The sequence below is a fragment of the Lagopus muta genome, chromosome 9, assembly GCF_023343835.1.
Source record: "Lagopus muta isolate bLagMut1 chromosome 9, bLagMut1 primary, whole genome shotgun sequence".
Taxonomy (NCBI): Eukaryota; Metazoa; Chordata; class Aves; order Galliformes; family Phasianidae; genus Lagopus; species Lagopus muta.
In genome coordinates, this window is record NC_064441.1 from 22,871,371 (window position 1) to 22,893,203 (window position 21,833).

Here is a 21,833-nt window from a genome sequence, read left to right on the forward strand (position 1 = left end):
CCCTGTACAAACCAAAGTGGCTCCCCGCTGCACCATGAGAAACGCAGCAGGAGCATCCTGGCAGACGTGATTCAGGCCTTTCTCACGCACCTTGTCTTCACCCGCAATGCATGGCTGCTGGCATACGTGCTGCCTTGCCCTGGGGCCTTCAGCTTCGCTCTGCCCAGCACAGGCATGACTTCACACAGCTTTCTTGCACAATATCCTCGCAGCAGTATGAATACCATAAAACAGCTGAGTTACGCAACTATTTGCTGACACGTTATTTGTTCAAACCTATGAATAAAACAATTCTTTTTGTTGTTTTTCTTGTTGCTTTTTTTTTTTTTTTTTTTTAATTTTCATTCTTTTGCGCGAAGCTTGTTGTGGTGCCCAAGGTTGTACGTGGATGGATGCCAGGTTCTCTCTTGATCCTCTGTACATTCTATATGCTGGAGGCCTGGGCAATGACTGCTGCTCACAGCAAAGAAGCCAGGCAGACAGAGCTAACTGCTGGTGAAGCAGTGGGCAGAGATGAAGGTCTCGGACAGCGGCTAGGCGAGACTCGGGGCATGCTAGAGAGGAAGGGCTGGGAGCTCACATGCTACGGGGCCAGGCAGCCAGAAGTAGGCAGGTGCCGACATGCTGTGAGGTGATGGCTGTTTTCCCAAAGCCAGAAGGAAGGCAGGCTTTCCCTCTGCAGGTGACTTTTCTATTGAGAAAGCCCCACAAGCCCAGAGAGCTAATGAGAAAGATCTGCTATTTTTTCTGGCAGCAGATACTCACACACAGAACACTGGCTGTTTTTCTGCTCACCTCAGTATTATTAGCTAATTTCTGTGTTAGATTTCTCATAATCGGGCAGGTATTCATTCACTTGGGAAAAGACCTGCTTAATTACACACGCAGAGGCAGGCAGCCTTCACACGGAAAGCTCTGCTGGCAATGCGCCTATTTCCTCTCCAAGTGATGGCAGTGGTGCCATGTTGGGACCAGCACTGTGACATCAGCACTGCGCTGTGCCTGGGGATTGGTGTTCACTGTCAGCAAATTACAGCATGACTTGGCTGTAAGGGGCCTTAAAGCCCATTCAGCCCAGCCCCTACCATCAACCAGCACAGACAGCCCAGGGCTCCATGCCTTGAGCAGCTCCAGGGATGGGGCATTCACAGCTTCTCTGGCCAACTGTTCCAGCGCCTTACCACCCTGAGAAAAGAATTTCCTCTAACATCTGTAAGAGATTATTCTTCTACATCATTGTCTCAAAGCTTGCTGGGGACACAGATGAACAAGTCCAAACAAGTCTAACCTAAATCTCCTCTCTTTTCATTTAAAGCCAGTCATTCCTGCCCTGTCACTATCTGCCTCTGTGAATCAAGATGGAGCAAGAAAATTTGCATCAGAAAAAAAGTTCAAAATTTCATCTATACTTGTTTCTCATTTAAATCTCACCTAGTTTTTTCTCATAAACTAAGCCCACAGTATTTTTTATTTAAATTACAGCCATCAGTTCAATAATTTCAGGTCTGACATGTTGTAAAACTCATCTTTCAGCTAATATTAGAGAACTTGATTGGGACTGAAATGGCTACTGCTTTCTGTGTGCTTGCCTTTTGAAACACCTCCAAAAACAATAAGACTGCAGAAACAGTGTGATAAACGAAACTGCTTTCCCTGGAGTTGTGTCTGGCAGACTTGGCTGCATAAAGGAAAAGATGCTGTTTTTTAGGAACTGTCCATGCTTATGAGAAGGCTAAATATAGACGAGGAAAGTAGGCTGTTCCTGGACAAGGAAAGCAGGCAGGAGTTCAGGAACAGTTTGTGTGGGGTCTCACCCACTAACCCAGAAAAATAAACGGTTTGTTCCAATGCTCTCTGAAAAAAAAAAAAAAAAAAAAAAAAAGAACAACAAAACAAAACAGAAAAACCAGGAAACAACAACACACTTTGATCAAAGTGAGAAATCCAGCGTGTCCTGGAAACACTGCTATCCTCTCCTGTTTTTAAATCTTTTCTTCGCTAATTTAACTGAATGTTTGACAAGTCCTGACTGGGCAAGAGAGTAGTAGTATTGTTTCTGCAGGACAGGAGGAAAGGGCTGGAGGTGAGCAGCCCAGCCCTGACTGGGGACAGCAGCAAGGGAACCTGCGTGCTGGAGAATCTCAGCGCCAGCCACCCGAGGATGGACTCATAGAAACATGGCTCTTTTAAATCCTTCCCCTCCAAGCATAAAAACGTTAGGAAGTTGGTTAAAAACCAGAGCGAAGCTGTTCAGATAAAATCTGACTAATTCAGCAAGTGAGCATAAACAGGAAATGCAACAGCTGCACGCAGCTTGGTTCAGGACCGGGGAACTGCTGTGTCAACGCCATTTATCATTAGAGGCAATGAGGTATTTAGAGGAATCAGATGAAGCACTTGTTCCCAGCAGCAGGAGCAGTACTGGCTGAGGGAGCAGCCCTTAGCTGTGCTCCCCTCCTCAGCAGGGCTCTGCCCAGGTGCCACAGGCAGGCTGCAAACACCCTGCCCTGTCCTCCAGCTGCCTGCTAGCACCGAGTTGGTCCCCGTGGCTTGACAAGAGGTTGGCCACAAGAGCTGACACTGGGGACAGCACCTTCAGGCAATCAGGGCAGAAGCCCTGCTGTCTTTTGGGATGCTCAAAGTGGACTCTCTGGGACCATGGCCGCTGCATCTTTACCACTGATCCTACTACGAACTCTGTGAAAATACGCTCTCAAACACAAGAGAATGTTACCACACTAAGGATGGGAAACTTCTGCCATGGAGATGCCACCCAGAGCTTTGGTGACTTTCATGAAGCAGAAACCAGCCACCTCTACAAAGCTGTGTGATATTTCTATGACCTCTAGCCTTCCACTGCTCCCCCAGGCATGGTCCAGGCCTCACATGGACATAGCAGCTCAGCCTGAGAAACTAACTGACCACACTTCCTAGCAGCTACCTGGTACACAAGCTTGGCCCAGGTCTGTCTTAACACAGCTGCTCTTTCCACGTGACTGAGACAACTGCCATACATGGTCAGCAGCTTCCCTGTGAGCCACTTTCAATGGTGATTACCTAGGCACACTTTGACACCTTCGTTCCTCCAAACCCCAATGCTTCAATATGAACACTGCACATCCTGCAATGTAAAAACAGCATGTTTTTAATAAAATACATTGCAGATTATGTATATTATACTACGTGTGTAAAATGCACATAGTGCACTTATACTATATACCTTACTTTACTGCATGCATTTCATCAGAAAATAACAGCTGTGCAGTGAATGACAATTAATGTAATGATACCAGAAATAAATACAGGGACTTAGAAGCTGCACTAAATGTCACACAAGCTGTAGGGACCACTGCGGACCTCAAAGTAGGAAGCAGCAGGGCAGCACGCCGCTCGTTCACCTGCTATTTCTCAGCAGCCGCACACAACCCCACCTTCCCCAACAGCTGCTTCCCAGCACAGCCCCAGCCTGGAACCTGGAGCCTGCTTCCAGGTGCTGACCTTATCCTGCTTCTGCATGATGCCATCCCTCCTCTCCCCACAGCACTCCGCCAGCCTCCCGCACTGCTTGGGCAGACCCCAAACGCTTGTGGGGCAGGGAGCACAGCCAGGCCCGTGGGGGTGCTGCGGGGGGGATGTCAGTATCAGCCCTCAGGGAGACCTGCAAACTGGCCTCGGAGCCAGGGAGAGGCCATGCTACAATACAGCTACGCTACAAAGAGACAACCTATATTCTACAGTGGAGGGACGTACTCTGGACAAGGCAAACAGTTCCGTGTTCATCTGGTGCATGCAGTTATTTCTGCAGAACAGTTCAAAGGCCTCTTATGTGGCTCATCCTCACTGCATGCCTCTGCTGCCATGCAGATATCTCCCTCCCTCCAGTCTTGCTTTTATTCTCATATCATTACCACCAAAAGTCATTTAATTTCAGTGTAATAGCTTGATTGGGCTGAATGCAATGGAGGCAGGTGCTGTGAATGAATGAAAGTTCCTTCTGCGAACACCCATCACATTTCTGAGCTAAGTGGGCTACGTTCACTACAACAGGTACTTCATCTGCTTTCAGAGAGTTTATCTATCTGCACCAGGTATGAAGGCAGTCCAATGAGCTGCAACTGAAGTAAAGGCTTCCAATCAGCCTTTGTTGTTCCATAAACAAAAATACTATAAGGCTTTAATTGCTAGTTAATCCACACATTCCAAAATAAATGAATCATGCTAATTTCCCTGGTGATTACGTGGTTTGAAATAGAAAATTATAAGCTCATTTTCCCCCCCAGGGTTTTGGTTGTGGACCATTTCAATGGCAAAAACATCTAGCCAGAACAATTTTTTTTCAGTATAGTAGCAACGCCTCTGCTGCACACATCTGCATTAAAAGTGCAGCATTTGTGAGTGAGAGTGGCTGCTATGTAGAGCACTTCCTTGAGAAATCTGATTCTGCAGAAATCCTCTTTCGTGCTGCCCACACACCGGGCTAATGGGGGTACACAGAGGCAGTGATGAAGCCAACTCTGGTGGGCCGCGCACTGGAGACTACTGGACCAACACCTGACATTATTATTTAACAGAGGGATTTCAAGGAATCTTTTCCTAAACTTTTCTAATGGCTCTTCAGACATCAGCTGGCCAGCAACAGAGCTCAAGGAGCACATCACAAAGCTACTCAAAGGATTCACTTTCAGCTAACTTCAGAAGAAATACAAAACACAAAATTCAGCAAGAGATAAACATAAGAAAACCACTGTTATATGTGTATCTTCTATAACATCTCCAACATTAATCATTAAACAGGACCATTAATGTTGAAGTGCAAAACTCCTTGACATTAGGGTGATGAGGGTCCAGCCTAATGGAAGCAGATCTTACCAAAGCTTCAAAATTGTTTTGTGAAGGAATGAGTCTCCTTGAATTCATGAGCAGTGGTTTCAGCAGTGATAGGATCGAGGTGTCAGTGGGTAATTCCTTCTTTAACAACTGCTACAGCACTATTAATAGCAAATTGCAAAACAGTGCAGATAAAGCTTCCTAATGGATGCTGAAAAAGCTCTCCTTAATCACAGCATCATAGAATCACTCAGGTTGGAAAAGACCTTTAAGATCACCGAGTCCGACCTCGACCTAGCCATCCTACCCTACCTCTAACAGCCCTCCGCTAAATCACGTCCCTGAGCACCACATCCAAACTGTTTTTAAACACATCCAGGGATGGTGACTCGACCACCTCCCTGGGGAGCCTATTCCAGTGCTTAACAACCCTTTCTGAAGTCTATGACCCTTATTACAACCCTTCTGCTTTCTGTGCATTATTTGCTTCTGTCCTTTGCTTGCTCTGCAGTATAGAAACAGCTTCCTGCTCTGCAGAGCAATCAGCATGTTGAATTGAGGTAAGTGGGACCATCACACCCTGCTGGGAGGTCCCCAGACTCACCCTCTGCATGCTTGGAAGACTAGATCTTTCCAGTAGGTTCAGTAGATTGAGAACTGATTTAGAAGTACCCACCCAAATGTAGGGGTAGTTTCATGGAGAAATATGTGGGCAATAGCTGAATCTTGACATGGGAAAACGCCAGATGTGCAGTAGCATTATTAACAGGAGCTCTAAAACATGGTTTAAAGCAGAAATCAGAACGAGGAGTGTTTATTTCAGCCTATGGCAGGATGGAACCTTCATCCTTCCCAAAGTTAAGCACAGTTCTCTATCTCAAATCACATGCAAAATTGTGCTTAAAGGAATTCTTTAAACGGTTGACCGACAGTTCTTCCCCCAAATATTTTTGGTAGAATGTTCATTACAGAAATAATCAATTATGTTGTGCCTCATTAACAGCCTGCCACTGCTGTGAATGTTAAACATAATTCATTTCACACTGTAAGACAATATCCATACTTGAAATCACGAGGTTAGTGACACCACTGGCCACTTCCCTTGCTAAAGCTCTTTTATTATTTCTAATTTTCTTCTCTCCCTGGAAGAATACAATTAATAAGGGCAATCTACTCTAAGCCGAACTACTACTTAAAAAAAAATAACCAAAACCAACCAAAAATAACTATTCAAGTATTTTTAAAATGTGGATGAACTTTCCTGTCGCATAGAGATGAAATGAATGTAATACTACTGGAATACAAATTTGACTCAGTGTCTACACCAGGCAAAAAGAGGAAAGGAAACTACTTGTGCTAAGGAGCTGGCATTCATGGTTCCTGCTGGGTACATGGAACTTCAGTAAGAAGTTAAAATGATAGTTTCTCAGCACTGAGATCTGAACGCAGACTTGCTTTCTTCCCAAGTACATACATCACAAGCACTGCAGAAATAGTCTTCAACTCATGCATTAAAATATATCCTTTTTTTTCACCACACAGGTGTTGACAATGGTGATGCTGTTTGCAGGTGAGGAGAAGCTCCATGCACAGCCCTGCCTGCATGACCCAAATGCATCACACAGCAGTGCTGTGAGCACAGCAGATGCTTGGTATCAACGACAGGTGGCTCCATCAAAGCAAACAAAGGTTTCCAAGTGAGGCCGTGCTACCAATTCTATTTTCTAAAACAAACAATTCTTGGAAAACAAAATTATTTTATTCAATGTGGAAAACATTACATGGTCCTATGCAAGAAGAATCCATTCTGGAGTTTGTCATCTCCAAGAATGCAGAACCAGCAAACACATGCAACCCATTTGTGAGAATGCTCTAAGTCCTGGAAACTGCTCCATGCAGCAAGAACCAAATCCACTGCTTCCCAGCATAGGATAAAAATCAAGAGAGCTGAGGAATGCCCCAGAGGGAATGCAAACCACAGGCATACCAAAGGTATTAGCAACAGTGCAACTGTATCTCTGGGAAGGACCAGAACTTCTTGAGCCTGTTGAAAGGTCTGCAGTGTCAGACTGTCAGTGCTGGAGCATTTCCACACTGTTACCTACAGGCAGCTGCTGGAAAGAGACAGATTTCAGAGAAACTCGAGCAAGAAATACCCAGGTCTTCCTTATGGCTAAAACCATTGTGAAATGAAACTACTGAATTAAGAACAGGCAGCTCAGGACTGGCACTTGCAGGGACAGGACACAGATCCACCCCACTGCAGACTCCACAGTGGGTCTCTACAGATGCAGTTCACAAAAAATTCCTGTAGCCCTGTGCAGAAGTTTACGTGACTGTGGGAAAGGAAGTGGAGGAGTGGCTGCTGTAGCTGACAACAACTTAACTCAAGCAATGAGGTCACTGCAGCTATCTGATTTCTTCCTTCCTCTGGTATTTTTCAGCCTTTTCAGCTGTGGATGAATTAGAGCTGCTGCTCTAAGAAAGAGAACATGCTCTACACAGAGGGTGTAACATCCGCAGCTTACAAAAGCAGAAAGGCATAAGACTAAACACTTCCATCAGTAACAGGACAGAAGGAACATCTTCGTACATGACATTGTTCTAACAGCTTTTGTGTTTGTATTTTTATAGCATCTGGTGTATCACGGATTATCTCAGCCTGTTCTGTATTGAACTTTTACACCAGCGTGCGAACACAAACAAGCCTTTCCTAATGTATTCCTGACCATAAATATGCTATGACAAAACACTAGAATTTCAAACAGCCTCCAGGTAATGGAAAATCAGCTTTTATACTTCGCCCAGAAGTTCTTAAGCCACAGTCAGTCTACATAAAGTAAGCAGAGAGCAGTGAGTGCTTCAGTTCTCAGGGCACATCCTGTTACCCCAGGGTGTTACAGTCACAGTGAGCTGCTGCTTGCACAGCCTGAAGGATGAGAGGGACTGCATTCCCATTCATGGTTGCAGCACTATGGGTGCACACAGCAGGTAGCAGCCCTGCTGCATCACTGTGGATTTGGCAAGGACTTCCTTCTCCTGGTCTCCTCGTATCCTTAGGCTTACTCTCAGAACTGAAATAAAACTTTCACAGACACACACACACACACACACACACACACACACACACACACACACAGCAATGGCTTAGCAGAACAGTGGATTACAAGGTCAGGTTTCCCCCAAAGATTATAAAAGGGAAGTGAACAATCCCTGTGTGATACAAAAAGATCATTCTCTTAGGGTTTTTGTATCACTTGCGAATCCTGAAGCAAAGATCTAGAGGACAAGTTCATTATGCCAAAGGAGCCACAATGGCAGAAAAGGGTTCAGGGGCAGCTGATCAGGAATCTGAGGCAGTGGCAGCCCTGCGAGTTATAGGTCCAAGGAGTGAAGAAACACAGCACTCTGGATCCCAGGCATCCCCATCCCCTAGGAGCTGGGATGGAGGATGGTACCAAGAGATCTAGTGTTTGCTGTTTCTGGCAGTGCAGAGGAGAGCAAATCCTGAAGCCCTCAGCAGCACCACCAAAAAGCCAGACTTTATGTCTGTGGTTTGACTGCAGCTTGCTGTGGTGTGACTCGCTCTGCACAGCCCACAGTGGACAAACTGCACTGGCTTCCAGAAAGTCTAGCTCTCAGGGTGTGCTAATTGTATAGATCAGGTCCTGACGAGGGAGGAATGGTTTCTAAAATGCTGGTTAGTTGAACAGGAGGAAGAGACATTAGGTCTGGGAAAGGCTTCTGAACAACAGTGTGTCAGAAAGTAGTGAAAATTATTGGAAAAAAGAATTCAGAATTAGCTCAGATTTAGCACAAACTGGTGAGACATTACTGTAATCAGCAGTGGCAGCTCTGCTTACCCAAGACATGAATGTGGGCTAGCTTGTTATCTCTGGGCTGCCTCGTGGCACCACACAGCATGGTTCTGAAGTGCAAGGCAGAATACAGAATCCCAATTTGTTCTGCTCAGTGCAGCACAGGTAGCATAAATAAAATATGCACTGTGTGGGCTCTGCTCCTTGTGATTTGTTTTATCTTCCTTTGCTTAAGGCACTAATATGATATCTTAATTCAGCCCATTACCTGCTCTTGGTACAGGGAGATGCACAAGGTACGATGTGGTTCATCCAGGTAAGAAGCTTCACACTGGTTCTTATCATCTTTTTGCTTCAGAACAATACTCCTGCACACAGAGGCTCATCTCCCCCAGTGAAACTGGCTTACCACTGGGGATGAGGCACAGGGAAAATGCACAAACAAAGCATAAACAAAACAATAGTGGGAGGTGATGTGGGTGCTTTAATGGCTGGGTCTTCTTCTGAACTGCTCACCTGATCTGGCAGTGACTGAAAGCAAACGGAGCCCAAGCAATGCCCTGGCCACCAAAGAGCTTCTGCCCATTGAGGAGTGCCGGGAGAGGTCTGACCAACAAAGGGAATTGCACCTAAATCAACAGCATGTCTTCTAGTGCAGGCAACTCTGGCTTCCTTGTAAGGAATTTTGTATGCATTCATGCTCACAGGATCTAACCATAACAAACAGCAAAAGATCACAGAATGCAGCATCAAACAAGGACATGCCTTGAGGTCTAGTAAACTTAAATCCCATTTAGAGGTTATGCAAATGGTCCAGAACACTGCTTCTCAACTGATGGGACAGGAATAGTAGGCAAGAGAACAGACAAAGCACTAAAATGTCACAGGATGGTGAAAATTGCATTGCCAAATCCAGACAGCTTGGTCACTGCACATCAAACACCTCTGTGGCTCAGCATCCTCTGTAAGCTAAATTCTATGGGTTTAACTGTGCAATCATTAAAAATATATGGCTTCAGAAGTGGAACACAATAATATAGTAAGTGAGTGAATCACAAGAAGTACTGAATTTGAATTAGTGACTTGTCAACTGAAAAAGCTGCAACATACTGGTCTGGAAGAAATCGCCAGTACCTTCCTTCAGGGCTGCAGAAAGACAGGACATCTGGCTGATACTGTTCATGGCAGGCAAGGTACAAGAGGATCCAGACAATCTGCTGAAGCAGGTAATTAGATGGATAACTTAATACAATTCAAGGAAGGACAATCGTGCATCTACTGGCTATCAGTAATGCACTGTGATTAAGGCCTTGCTGGAGGAAATACGAAATAGAAATTACACTACAGAGTGGAAAGATTAGTGCATCAATGCAACACAGATGACATTTGGAAATGGGAAATACAAGAAAAAGCTACATCGCATGGTGCGAACCTTAGTTTTGGTCAACCTGGGTGCAGTACTGATTACACATTTTAAGACACTTTAAAGTGCAAAAAAAAGCAAGTCTCAGTACTGACTTACAGACCTGTAAATACAGAAGTACTAGGAGTTAAGCCTACCAAACCAAAAGTACAGGCAACTAGACAATATTTCTTGAAAGCCCAGTGATATAGATTCAGGATGCTTCTTGTCTATGAAAAGTACACATACACACATACAGACAGATAGATTTATATATCTGTATACATCAATTAGCCTAGTGGAAGAATTTTTTTGTTCTCTTAAAATCAGAGAACGGCAGACTTTGACTAAACACAACATGATTATTATTACTGGAGGAAGACGTGGATTATTCTCTTTAAAAAAACTGCTGCAGCCACTGTCTAGCCTAATGCACGACAGCAAAAGTCATGTAAGAACCGGAGAGGGCTCAGCACATCACAGGAGGAAGAGTCTGAAGCAGCTGCCATTCATCAGAAGGTAACTGCAGGACACCCTCATCCCTGCTGAGGCATCACAGAACATTTTATACAGAAAGTTTTTTATTGCAACTTTTTGATTGTTCATTAACTTTCTGGGGATAATTACAGCCTAAAAGCAAGGCATCTTCCAACCAGCCAGAAGTATGAAACAAGCTGTGTTTGAAAAGGTGGACGTGAAGTTTGAAGGAAACATAAGAGGATCTCCGTGAATACACTAAAGAGCCAGCACTAGCTGGCAGTTCAGAATATGTTTTTATGGGTAAAGCATACCATGAACAGAGCATTTATCCCAGAGGGCAAAGGCCTCTGCTCAGCAGCCCAGTGCCACCAGGGGCAGCCAGAAGGCTGCAAAGAGGCAGGATGGAGGCCAGCACTGGAGGATGTAGGTGGAGAAATCTGGCACCTCTTCTGCTATGCAGTTCAGCTCCCGTGAACTGAAAGAAGGCAGTTTGCCTCTGTGCTTTGCTTTCCTTACCTACAGAAGGGAGATTATCACACCTATATCCAACAACAAACTCTAGCATTTATGAACATGAAGTCAATTAAGCAGCCTGTAAATTTCAATCCTACCTTTTTTAGAAATAATAATTAAAAAAACATACGCTGGTAACTTCTAGTGTCTCTGTTTTCACACTTGCAGGACATCTCATAGCTTTCTTCCCCTACAGCGAGCTATTTCCCAGCTTTAATTTCTTAAGTACATAAAAAAAATCAAGGAAGACGTGAGAGAAAACAGGAATAAGACTCCTGTCCCAGAAAGCTGGAAACCAACTCTGGATTTTTGGACTGGGAAGTATGCATAGCCATCTACTGTAAATGTGAGTTCACCAGACTAGTTTAATTTCTTTAATTATAAGATGCATACAACAGCATTTTTACACATTCAAAGCATCTCTGTGTTAACTAGTCCACAGGAAGATCTTTTAAAACCAGAGATTTCAGATGAAAACATCCAGTACAAAATGGAACAAGGCTTTTAGTGCTCTACTTGCATCCAAATAACTCAACACATATCATTTTCTAACACTGTACTGCATATACTCCCTCTCCTATTATTTAGAAGCATTAGGGCTGCTAACCTGTAAATGGCAGCTCCAGAGCCAGGCGATAAAAGTGCACTTAGAGTTATTTTAGCTCCACACGTAAGTAATTCAAGCTTTTAAATTATTAGAAAACGCCCTAATTGTGAGAAAACTGAGAGGTTTTTTGTGCCGTCAATATAACACCCTGTGAAAGAGAGATGCTATTTCTCCAACCTGCACCAAGCCCACCTTTGCACTGATAAAACCCTTCCATTACAGGAGTCCCCACAGCAGATCAGATTGGGCAGAGGCCCTTGCACAATCCAGGGACAGTTTAAAATGGCCACAGCAGGACAGCTGCTCCCCACTCCTCACATAAAGAAATCCCAGCACGCAGACTCCTTTGCAGTGAAGTAATGCTTTCTAGAATGGGAATCACCTTCAGGTGTCAGCACCTGTGCACAAGAGGGCCCAAGACCCATGGAATGGCTCCTACAACTGCCATGTGCCTGCAGGCCCAGGCAGGGATCACCATTTTGCACTTGCTCTTTGTTTTCAAAGTCATTCCCTCACACGAGACCTGCAGCTGAGACGCTGGCTCTGGTGTGTCACACTGGGAACTGAGGCCACTGACACAGGATTGGCTTTTCTGGCTTTAACATGCTATGCTGTATGGTCTAAAACCCACCCAAAGGAAACCTGATTCATTGTGGAACATCACCGTAATCCTTCTCTACCAGCTCAAAATTTGTATTCAACATCCCTGGGGTAACAGAACCGATGCCTGATACTTTCTGGTGGATATTTCAGAGTATTTTAATTATCGCTAGGAACTGAAAGCCTTACGAATAGGACCTGAATCAAGGAGCACCATAATACATAATTCAGCTAAGTGATAATCAGGTTTCTTCGGCACAAAACAAGGAAAATCACAGTGGTGACTGGGGAGGCATTGTCCATTCCTACCAATCTGCTTTACAGCATTAAAAATTCAAACACTATTGGATGAGTTGAGGTTCTGTCTAAGACAAAAGCACTGGGATCCTCTTCCAAAAGTAGCACGTGTTGGCCTCAAATTAATTCCTATGCAGCAAAGCTTTCTCTTTACACTTTGTCCCATCACCACATGCATTGATTTTCAACTCGGCTGGAAATGTCTTCTGCTTGCTGGGAATCTAATTTCAATTGGCACAAGTATGTACCCAGAAAACATTCCCTGTACCAAACTGATAGTAGATGCATCTTAAAAACCAAGATAGAGTAACTGCAACTCTTCAAATAATTGTTCCTTGATAGGACTGAAAATGATTTTGGCACAAAAACCATAGCCCCGCTGGCTACTGAGTAGCTTGCTGAGCCCACACTGTGGAGCAAAGTTTTTTGACAATTACGAAGAGTTTTTTTAGAATACAACGTAATACAATGATTTATTCCAAAATGGTAGCACCAATTTAACAAAGAAATCATCTAGAGATCCAGGGCACAGGTCCCAGACATCCTCCTCCACACTGGAAACCAAAACCCTCCTGGCAGTTGCAGGGTATCAGACACCCCAGATGCTACACACAGCACTTGTGCTTCTTGGAGCTGCAGCCAGCTCTCCCCAGCCCTTTGGAAAGGAGTCGGAAGGTCAGGGACTACATTTGGAAACTCTGGCTTGGACGATACAAGCGTTTAATTATGATGTTTCTTTTTCATTTGGATATTTGTGATATCCATCCAACTGGAATGAGAAGTAGTACCAGCCACGGCAGAAACTGTGACAGCCATCCTGTCCTACAGGCCTATCCTGCAGATTTGGCATTCAGGAACTCAAAAGAGCATGACCAACAGTGTTGGCTACTGCTCAGATTTATGCTTTGAAGTCAGTCTTTTTCCCTTCAGGCTTTCTGACGTTAAATGTATTTCTTCTGAATCAGCAGTTGTCTGCCTAGGCTCTGGCTAGAAATATAGGCTGCAGACTGAGCCTGGAACACATCAGCAATCTCTTAGTTGCTCTCAACAACTGTGACTGCCAATGTGAGCTTGCAGAGGCATGGAAAAAAGGAGCTTTGTTTGCTGCTAGAGTCAGTGATAAGGAGACAAGTCCTGATTAGTAGCACATTCAAGCCTTGGCCACAGCATCCATCACACAGTCACTTACATTCCTGAGTTGACACAATCCCCAGAAAAAAAAAAACAACAAAAAAAGAAAAAAACAGCACCCTGCAGCATGAGCCAAGAAAGAAGGCAAACGTACTCTAGAAGGAAGCAAAAGACCTCAGAAAATACCACAGAAGCTTAAAATAAACTGGAGCCACAGAACAGTAGTAACAAATACCGGCAGCATCCAATGGCTTTGGAAACAGGAATTAAAACCTTTCTCCAAATATCAGTCAGTACCACTGGTGTTACAAGAGCTTCTGTACAGCACTATCCTTAAGAGAGAAGTCTGGCTTCATTGATATCACATCTCCCCGAAACAGTAATGTTTATTCATATTTTAAAAACTCATTATTTTATCAACTGAGTCTCCAGACTGAGCTTTTAGTGATGTTTAAAAATCAGTGTATCTTTTGGAATTGGTTTCATCAAGTTGGCCTGAACGAATAACAAACATCAAAGAATGATAAGTGTATGCAACACTTACACTATCTCTCTATCTCTCTAATGTCAATTAGTTACCATAAAAAATTATGACCTGCTTTCAGATGCCAAAGTTATCCAATACATGAAAAACAGATGATTCACCACAGCTTTTGCACTATTACTTTACAGAATCTGAGCCCAGAAAGAAACGCCACAAACAAAACTTATGCTAAAAGTTATCTTGTAAATGTTGTTTTCATAAACTAGCCGCCCAAACAAAAAACATTTCTTCCTATTAGCAATCAGTAAATCTCACTAAGGAACAGAAGTGCTGCAGATTAACACATTTAGTTTTGAAGAAAATATTCAGCACACACAAACAAGCAGTGCACCAAGCTGGTGGCTGGGTGTGGTTTTTTTTCGTGGTTCAGATCCCATGAGCTCCCAAGAGAATGTCCAAGTTGGGAAGACAAATCCTTGTCACGCAGGTATCACTGCAGCTTACTCTCCCCATCTCCTTTGGAAATCAGTATTTTAAAGAGGTCTATGCACAAACAATTCCACTCTAGATAAGACACCTTTGGAAAATAACCTCCATGCCAAGTTTAATGTATGTAGAAAGGGTGGGAAGTCTTCTCTGAAGACTCACATTCACTGAGAAACTTGGTTAGAGTAAATTAGTTGAAGATATTCCTCCAGTATGTTGGGACATCCACCTTCTTCCCAACACAGCCACTTACAGCTCTCCCCCCATGCATCCCAAAGGAAAGCATTGCATGGGGGCACAGCTCAGCACTCAGCTCAACCCATGTGCCTTATGTCTGCTTCAAAAGCTCTATAATTACATGCAGTGCCACACGTGAGGCTCACGTCAATGCCAAAACTTAGACCACAAACTGTCTAAACATGCTTAAGTGGAAATCACTTTAAAAAATATTCAATAACAACAAAAACAATGATAGGAAAAAGATGGGCTATAGTGATTTGCTTAGTCTCTTCTTTAAGGGACTCTTAAATAACATGACACTACAACACAACAAGCAAAAGATAAGATCATTTTTGGTTTTTGTGCTTAGTTTTCAAATCACTGCAGGAAAAGAACAAGTTGAATATTAGCTTGACTTAGACAAAAATCAGAATAAATTAGCACTGCAAGACTTGAAATGGATCAGGATGGGCCTAAAGAGAAGAGCACCTGGAGGGACAGAGCTCCAGGAAGTACTGCCAGGGGTTCAGAGCAACAAGGATAGGGAAAAGCCCAATGTCTGAGGCTCCTAGCAAGCCGTGCACCCAAGGCCAGGGCTGGCGTTTTGTGCACACAGCTGGTGACCACTGCAAGATGGTAGGTACACGTATGGACCTGAGCTATGTTGCTTTTGGGAAGGGGAGAGGGAAGAGATTTGTCTTTTATGCAGCCCTTAGGAGGAGACTTCCAAGTGTGGGGTACCATGGCAGATTTTAGCATCTGCCTTTGCCTCTGTTAGCTATTATGCTTAACCTTGAGCTTTGTGGTCTGCACATTTGGCTGTGGAATCTAAATTTGCTGTTGGGATGGTTTCCAGAGACTCTTAGTGCATGTTGCAGAATGTCTGTGAATCAGTTTCTTGCTCTAATAAAGAGAGAGTTACTGTATTTACTCACAGAATTATGGCCTGCAAAACCTTATGTGAATTATTTTACATACCTGATTTCAACGGCACAGTGATCTCTTAACTTGGAAGCTCTTTGCAGCACACAGATGGGCTATCTGGTGCCTGCACTGCAACCTGTCAGCAATGTGAATAGCTCAAATGTTACAAAATAAAGACTGCTAATTCCTGTAACTATCAGGGGCACGGCTGGTCTGTTGGCTGGCAACAATCAAATTACAGCTCCTAATGTTGCATTCAGTGGAAATACCTATCTCAAATGAACATGAAGCAGCAGATGACTTCTTTTACTCCAAGTTCTGATGGCTACCAGAAGCACCACAGAAGGATTGGAACACTGCAAGGGATGGAGTACTTGATTTAATGTCACAGGGCCACGGGATGGGTGGTGTTTGCAGCCAATTTATGTCATGAAACCTCAGAGTGGTTGCTATGTCATGGAAGTGCAGATGCCTGTCAGGAATGCTTTTGTTTTGTTCCATTCATTTTGTCTGACGGCCTAAAATTTCCTCTGAGCTCTAAACAGGATGTTTCAAAGGTGTCAGAGTCTGAGAGGGATATTCAGACTCGCAGAGCCCCATACGTCAGGCTTTTCCAGCCTGTTTTCCTATGTGCAGATCTAAACAGAAACCAGTTAGGACAGATTCTCTGTCTTGAAGCTCCCAGCAAGAGGTGTGGAATGAAAAAAGTTAAAATCTATTGAAGAAATTAAGCTACCACTAGTTTTCCCTTTTGCAGAGCGAAACTATCCTTCCCATGTTGTTTCAGCCCTCATCACCATCCAGACCCTAAAGCAGGCACAACTGGTACTGTGCTCCCCATACCACCTTCCTTCCTGCGTGACCCTTCCCTTTTGAAAGCTTCAGTGAAGGGACAGTCAAGGTCTGGAGTCCTAGAGGCACAGCTAGGACTGGCACTGGCTGTTCAGATACCAGGCTCTGACCCGCTTCTGCTACTCCCCACGCCAGCCTAGCTCATCTGAACAGGAGGGCTGGTCCCAGGTGAGCTTGCAGCTCCTCACCTCACCAGACCCTGGCACACTGCATGTGCAGCTCTCAAAGAGCTGCGAAGTGTTCATACAGTCAACATCTGGCAGCAATTGCCAAAGTAAACACGGCACAGAAATATTTATAAAATGGATGAGGAACAATATGGATAATGTGGCATTATACTATAAACAGAGAGGCATATTAATCAAGGAACAATAAAGCTTTAAATTGTATTTTAGAGAAAATCACTTAAAACCAATGCAAAACAGCTCATGCAGAATGGTTGGCCCACTTCCCACTGACTGTTTGTTCCAGTTCTCCAGCTGTAAAATTAAGAAAACAAGTCTTGGGGGCATAATGAGGAAAAAACAGATGAAAAGCTACAGAGCTCCAGCACAGCTGTAATGGATACCATGCAAGTAGGTGGGCTGAAGAAGCCTATCCAAGTAATACAAAATTGTGTTTGTTTAGGAGGAAAGAATAGGAGAAGAATTTAAAGCTGGCCATCAGGCACACAAGTACAGACTCACTGGGGAAGTCAAAGGCACACCAGCTCCACGTCACCTTTAAAACTCTGCAGGAAAACACCCTACTGTAAACAGTGCTGTACACTATTAGTGCTCTTCCTTCCAGCCAGGCTGTGCCTGGCTTGGCATACTGAGCCTTTTGCAGCCTATAAACAAGGAACACATCTATGATGCCTATATACACATCAGGCCATGAACTTCTGAGATACTGCAAGATCTGGACTACCAAAGTGATCCTTGCATGAAAGGCCACATCATTCACCTACGCTGTGTTGTTCTTAAATCAATTTGACAAACTTTTCCAAGTATTGCATAACATCAAACTGCAAAATGGCATCCCAGAACCTGCCAGTATGTGTTTGTCAAACCACCTGGCTAAGCCTTTTATTTCAGTGTGTATCTGGAACACATACGAACTGAGGAACCTTTCAGCGTAACAGAGCAAAGCTTCACAATATTTGTTGTTTCTTGGTGCAAAGAAGACAGGCTGTTACTGCTTACTGTCAGTTGCATTATATAAATACATACATATGAATGCAAATATATTCGTCCCACTGTGTCATTTGGCCAAACCGTAACTTCTGCCAGGGTTGGTGACTCTACCACCTCCCCGTGCAGCCCATTCCAGTGCTTGACCACTCTTTCAGAAAAGCAGTATGTTCCTATTTTTATTTATTTATTTTTTAATGCTTCAGGAAAAGCAATATAGTTGTTGCCGAGGGAGAAGGAGTCTATTATGTGGAACTGAACTCAATCCTTTTAGTTCCAGAGATGGACCCTATGCTCCCCACCCAAACTCCAGGTATTGCTTTTTAAGAGAGACTCTAGAGGCACAATGCATAAACTGGTGTCAAGCACCTGATTTCCACAGCAACGCCCAGAAGGAGCATACTGAGTCTGAAGTCACCAGCACCGCAGCGAGCTCACCTGTGTGGCACAGCCCAGGCGAGTGAAACAGGCTGGTGCCAACAGCAGGTCCCACCAAAGAGCTGGAGGCCAGCAGGAAAGGCAAGGCAACCAAGCAAGGGTCATCAAGATGCACATACCTCACAGCGTTGGCTTATCACCTCAGCAATCATGTGAGGGAACCTCGGCTCCGTGGGTGTTTACAGGCAGCCCAGGGTCATGCAGGAGAACCTGGTAGTGCCAACAGGCTGAACTGACTGGAGAAATGAGCACTCCAGCTGAAAAGCAGAAATACATGGAGCATTTGCAAAGAATCGAGAAGAGGACAGTAAGTACATTTCAGTGATCAAGGACTCAAAGGGTAAAGCGTGAGTTGTCAAAATATGGCAAAAATGCTCTGCTGTATATGTAAAATGTCAGGGAAGCTGTCATGCTCCTAACAAAGATGAAAAATACAGACAATCTGGATCCCAACTAAATAAATGTTTTACTTCAGTTTTAAATCAGGATGACAGTATAGGAGATGGAAGAACATAGAATCATTATAGAATCAAAGAATGATCTGGGTTGGAAGAGACCTTTAAAATCATCTAGTTCTGCTATAGGCAGGGACACCTCCCTCTAGACCAGGCTGCACAAAGCTCCATCCAGCCTGGTCTTTAACCCCTCCAGGGAAGAGGCATTCATAACCTCATGAGACAACCCTCATAGGAAAGGATTTCTCATACCTAGTCTAAATTTACCCTCTACCAGTTTAAAACCTTTTCCCCTCATTTTGTTACTACATGCCCTTACAAGAAGTCCCTCCCCAACATCTCAGAGCACTACTGAGCATGAGGATACTGAAGTCACACCACCTCAGGTAAAAGCAAAACTCCAAAAGTCTCAAGGCAACTATGCTGTGGGAGAATTAATATTTGGAACGTAACTTTAAAACCTAGATAAGTGCAGGTGAGCACCTGGAAGCCAGGACTCTGAACAACTCCATCAGATGCATTCTGATACTTTATTCCCCACTGGTATGGTATGTGGAGCTGGTCTTGTTCAGCCTGGAGAAAAGAAGGCTGCAGGGTGACTTCATCGCAGCCTTTCAGTACCTATAAGGAGCCTATAAAAAGGAGGAGAGTGAACCCTTTGAAAGGGCAGATAACAGCAGCACAAGGGGAAATGGTTTGAAGTTGAGGGAGGGAAGATTTAGGTTGGATGTCAGGGGGAAGTTCTTTACAGAGACAGTGGTGAGGTGCTGGAACAGCTGCCCAAAGAGGCTGTGGATGCCCCGTCCATCCCTGGAGGTGTTCAAGGCCAGGTTGGATGGGGCCCTGGGCAGCCTGGTCTAGTGTCAAATGGGCTGGTTGGTGGCCCTGCATGTGGCAGGGGGTTGGAGATTCATGATCCTTGAGGTCCCTTCCAACCCTGGCCATTCTGTGATTCTATACCCATGCTTAGGACTGAGACCATGGGTGAGTTGGGCAACTGAAAGCTGTGAACTGACTTCAGGGGTGCCTGCAGAGCTGGAGCCTCTTTGGCAGTTGTGAACATGACAGAAGGAAGGGTTAACACAAGTATCAAAGGTAGACTCATGACAAGCAGAAGGTCTATTCCAACTGGAGCTAGACATCAACACTTTTTATGATGCCAAATATGGAATAACTGACCAAGATAGAAAAAAAATGAACAGGAAAACAGGAATTTAAAAATGGGTAAAGCTAGATTAAAAGGTGGAGATCTATAACCAGCGCCGAAAGAAGGACTATTGGATACTGGACTAAAGTAAACATTATCAGAGGTCCTAAAATTTATCTTCACTAGAAATCTGGACACTGAAGCCAGGACTTCATGACATGAAGGTAGAAGATACTGCCAGTACAACAAAGCATCAGAACCTTGAACTGGATGATGTCAAAGACAGGAGACAGAGAATTAAGGTAGAAATTTAATACCAAGTTTAAATTAGAGATATATGGATTTATTTCTGCTACAAGGTGCAGTGTCATACGCTGGAAGTACCATCAACAGTAAAAACTGGAAAAATGAACTCCAGAATGTTCCCAAAAGATCCAAAGAGATCCACAGAGCCGAAGAGCTTACACAGGAATGAAAAGCTCATCTTATAGAAGGAGACTGTAGAATGGCTTATCTAGTCTGTTAAAAAGTTAATTGTGAAAAAGGATGAGGCGATATATTATATATCCCTATATATCTGTCTCTATCTCTCTGTCTGACTGAACTTACTCTGCCTTGACTGAACTTATTCTAGATTAACCCCTGACTCACTGAAACTGACTCGAGACAATGTGAGTCTTCACAGTCCTTGGCTTTGCAATCTACGCCAGTTTTTGGAACAGGGACAAAGGTGTTTTAGCTCTAATCATATATGAGTCTGTCCCAATGTAACATGTTCTGTCTGTGAGAAGCATTAGAGGACAGTGATTCAACAGAAATAATCACCCATGATAATGTCTGATGGGAAACTAAAAAAAGCAGAAACCTTCAGGTCCAATTGTGATTCTGTCAAAGTCTATAGCCAACTTTGGCTAGGAGCAGAAAGTAGCTGTACTCAGGATGCTATGGACAGATCACCACACTAAATGTTTTTCTTCTACAAATCATGTCAGCAAAGGTCTAAGGGTACTATATGCAAAAGTGGAAAAAGTTGAGTCAAATTTCCGGTACCAGACAATGATTTTTCAGCTTGAAGCAAGCAGTGGAGATTCTTTTTTCAGACCTTAAAAGCAAATATGAACTCCCCAAACAGAAGTTGAAATGGTACTTGATATTTAGAAAAATGCAAAAAGAATTTACAGTCTCATGAGTAAAAGGGTATTTGAACTACAGGCCATGACATTGTAAAAGTTACATATAAAACTTCTCGTAAGAGCGAGGGTTCTGGCTTCTGATCAGTGCTCCAAGTTGTGCCCTGTCACAGGCAGGGTAACCAACCTCACATCCCACTTAATCTAGGGGTAGAATGTTGCAAAAATATGCATGGAGTTAAGGAGCTGACTCTGGGATTGAAGTTGCTCTGTAAACAACCAAAGTGAATTTTCCAACAAAATGAAGTTACAATATCATTTCCACATAAAATGCAGAAGTGTACCCTAATGCTGGGGAAGTAGATAAGCTCAATATGGAGAGAAGCTGAATTAATTTTATACTACTACATAGAAAAATACACAAAGGACATACTATCATACAAAAGAACTGTTCCTTATTGAATTTCTGCATGCCCAAAGGATCCAGTGTGTGCAGACAATGCATCTAGGTATAACATTAGCATGCTATCCAAGAGGCACACCTTAAAACACGCTGAAATGGAGTACACTTCCACCAGGGCCATAATTTCACTAGAGAATCCGCCTTTACGGAAAAATCAATTTTTCACTTTCATAGACACAGTATTGCAAGAGGTTTTCTGACAGCTTTCTGAATATTTTAAGTACAACTTCAAACATGACAGAGCAATAAATAGAACAGTTGACACTTAAGAATATGACAACAAGAGAATCAGAGAGGACTTTTATTTTTTAGGATGCACAATATACTGCGGCTCATCCTATGGGGCTGACTACCTGCTTTTCTTCATGGCTAGTGTTTTTTTTTTTTT

At 43.7% G+C, this 21,833-nt stretch overlaps 1 protein-coding gene across 4 annotated transcripts in view; it reads right to left on the reverse strand.

Moving 5' to 3' along the window:
- Positions 1-21,833, reverse strand: part of LOC125697650 (glypican-5-like) — a 362,732-nt gene that overhangs the window by 48,561 nt on the left and 292,338 nt on the right. The window contains exon 9 of one of the 4 annotated variants that reach the window (XM_048955125.1): positions 18,370-18,507. The exons of the other annotated variants lie outside the window; for them this stretch is intronic. Within the exon in view, the coding sequence (XP_048811082.1) occupies positions 18,392-18,507 (116 nt within the window). The 3' untranslated portion in view covers positions 18,370-18,391. The remainder of the gene's footprint in view (positions 1-18,369; positions 18,508-21,833) is intronic. 4 annotated transcript variants of the gene reach the window in all.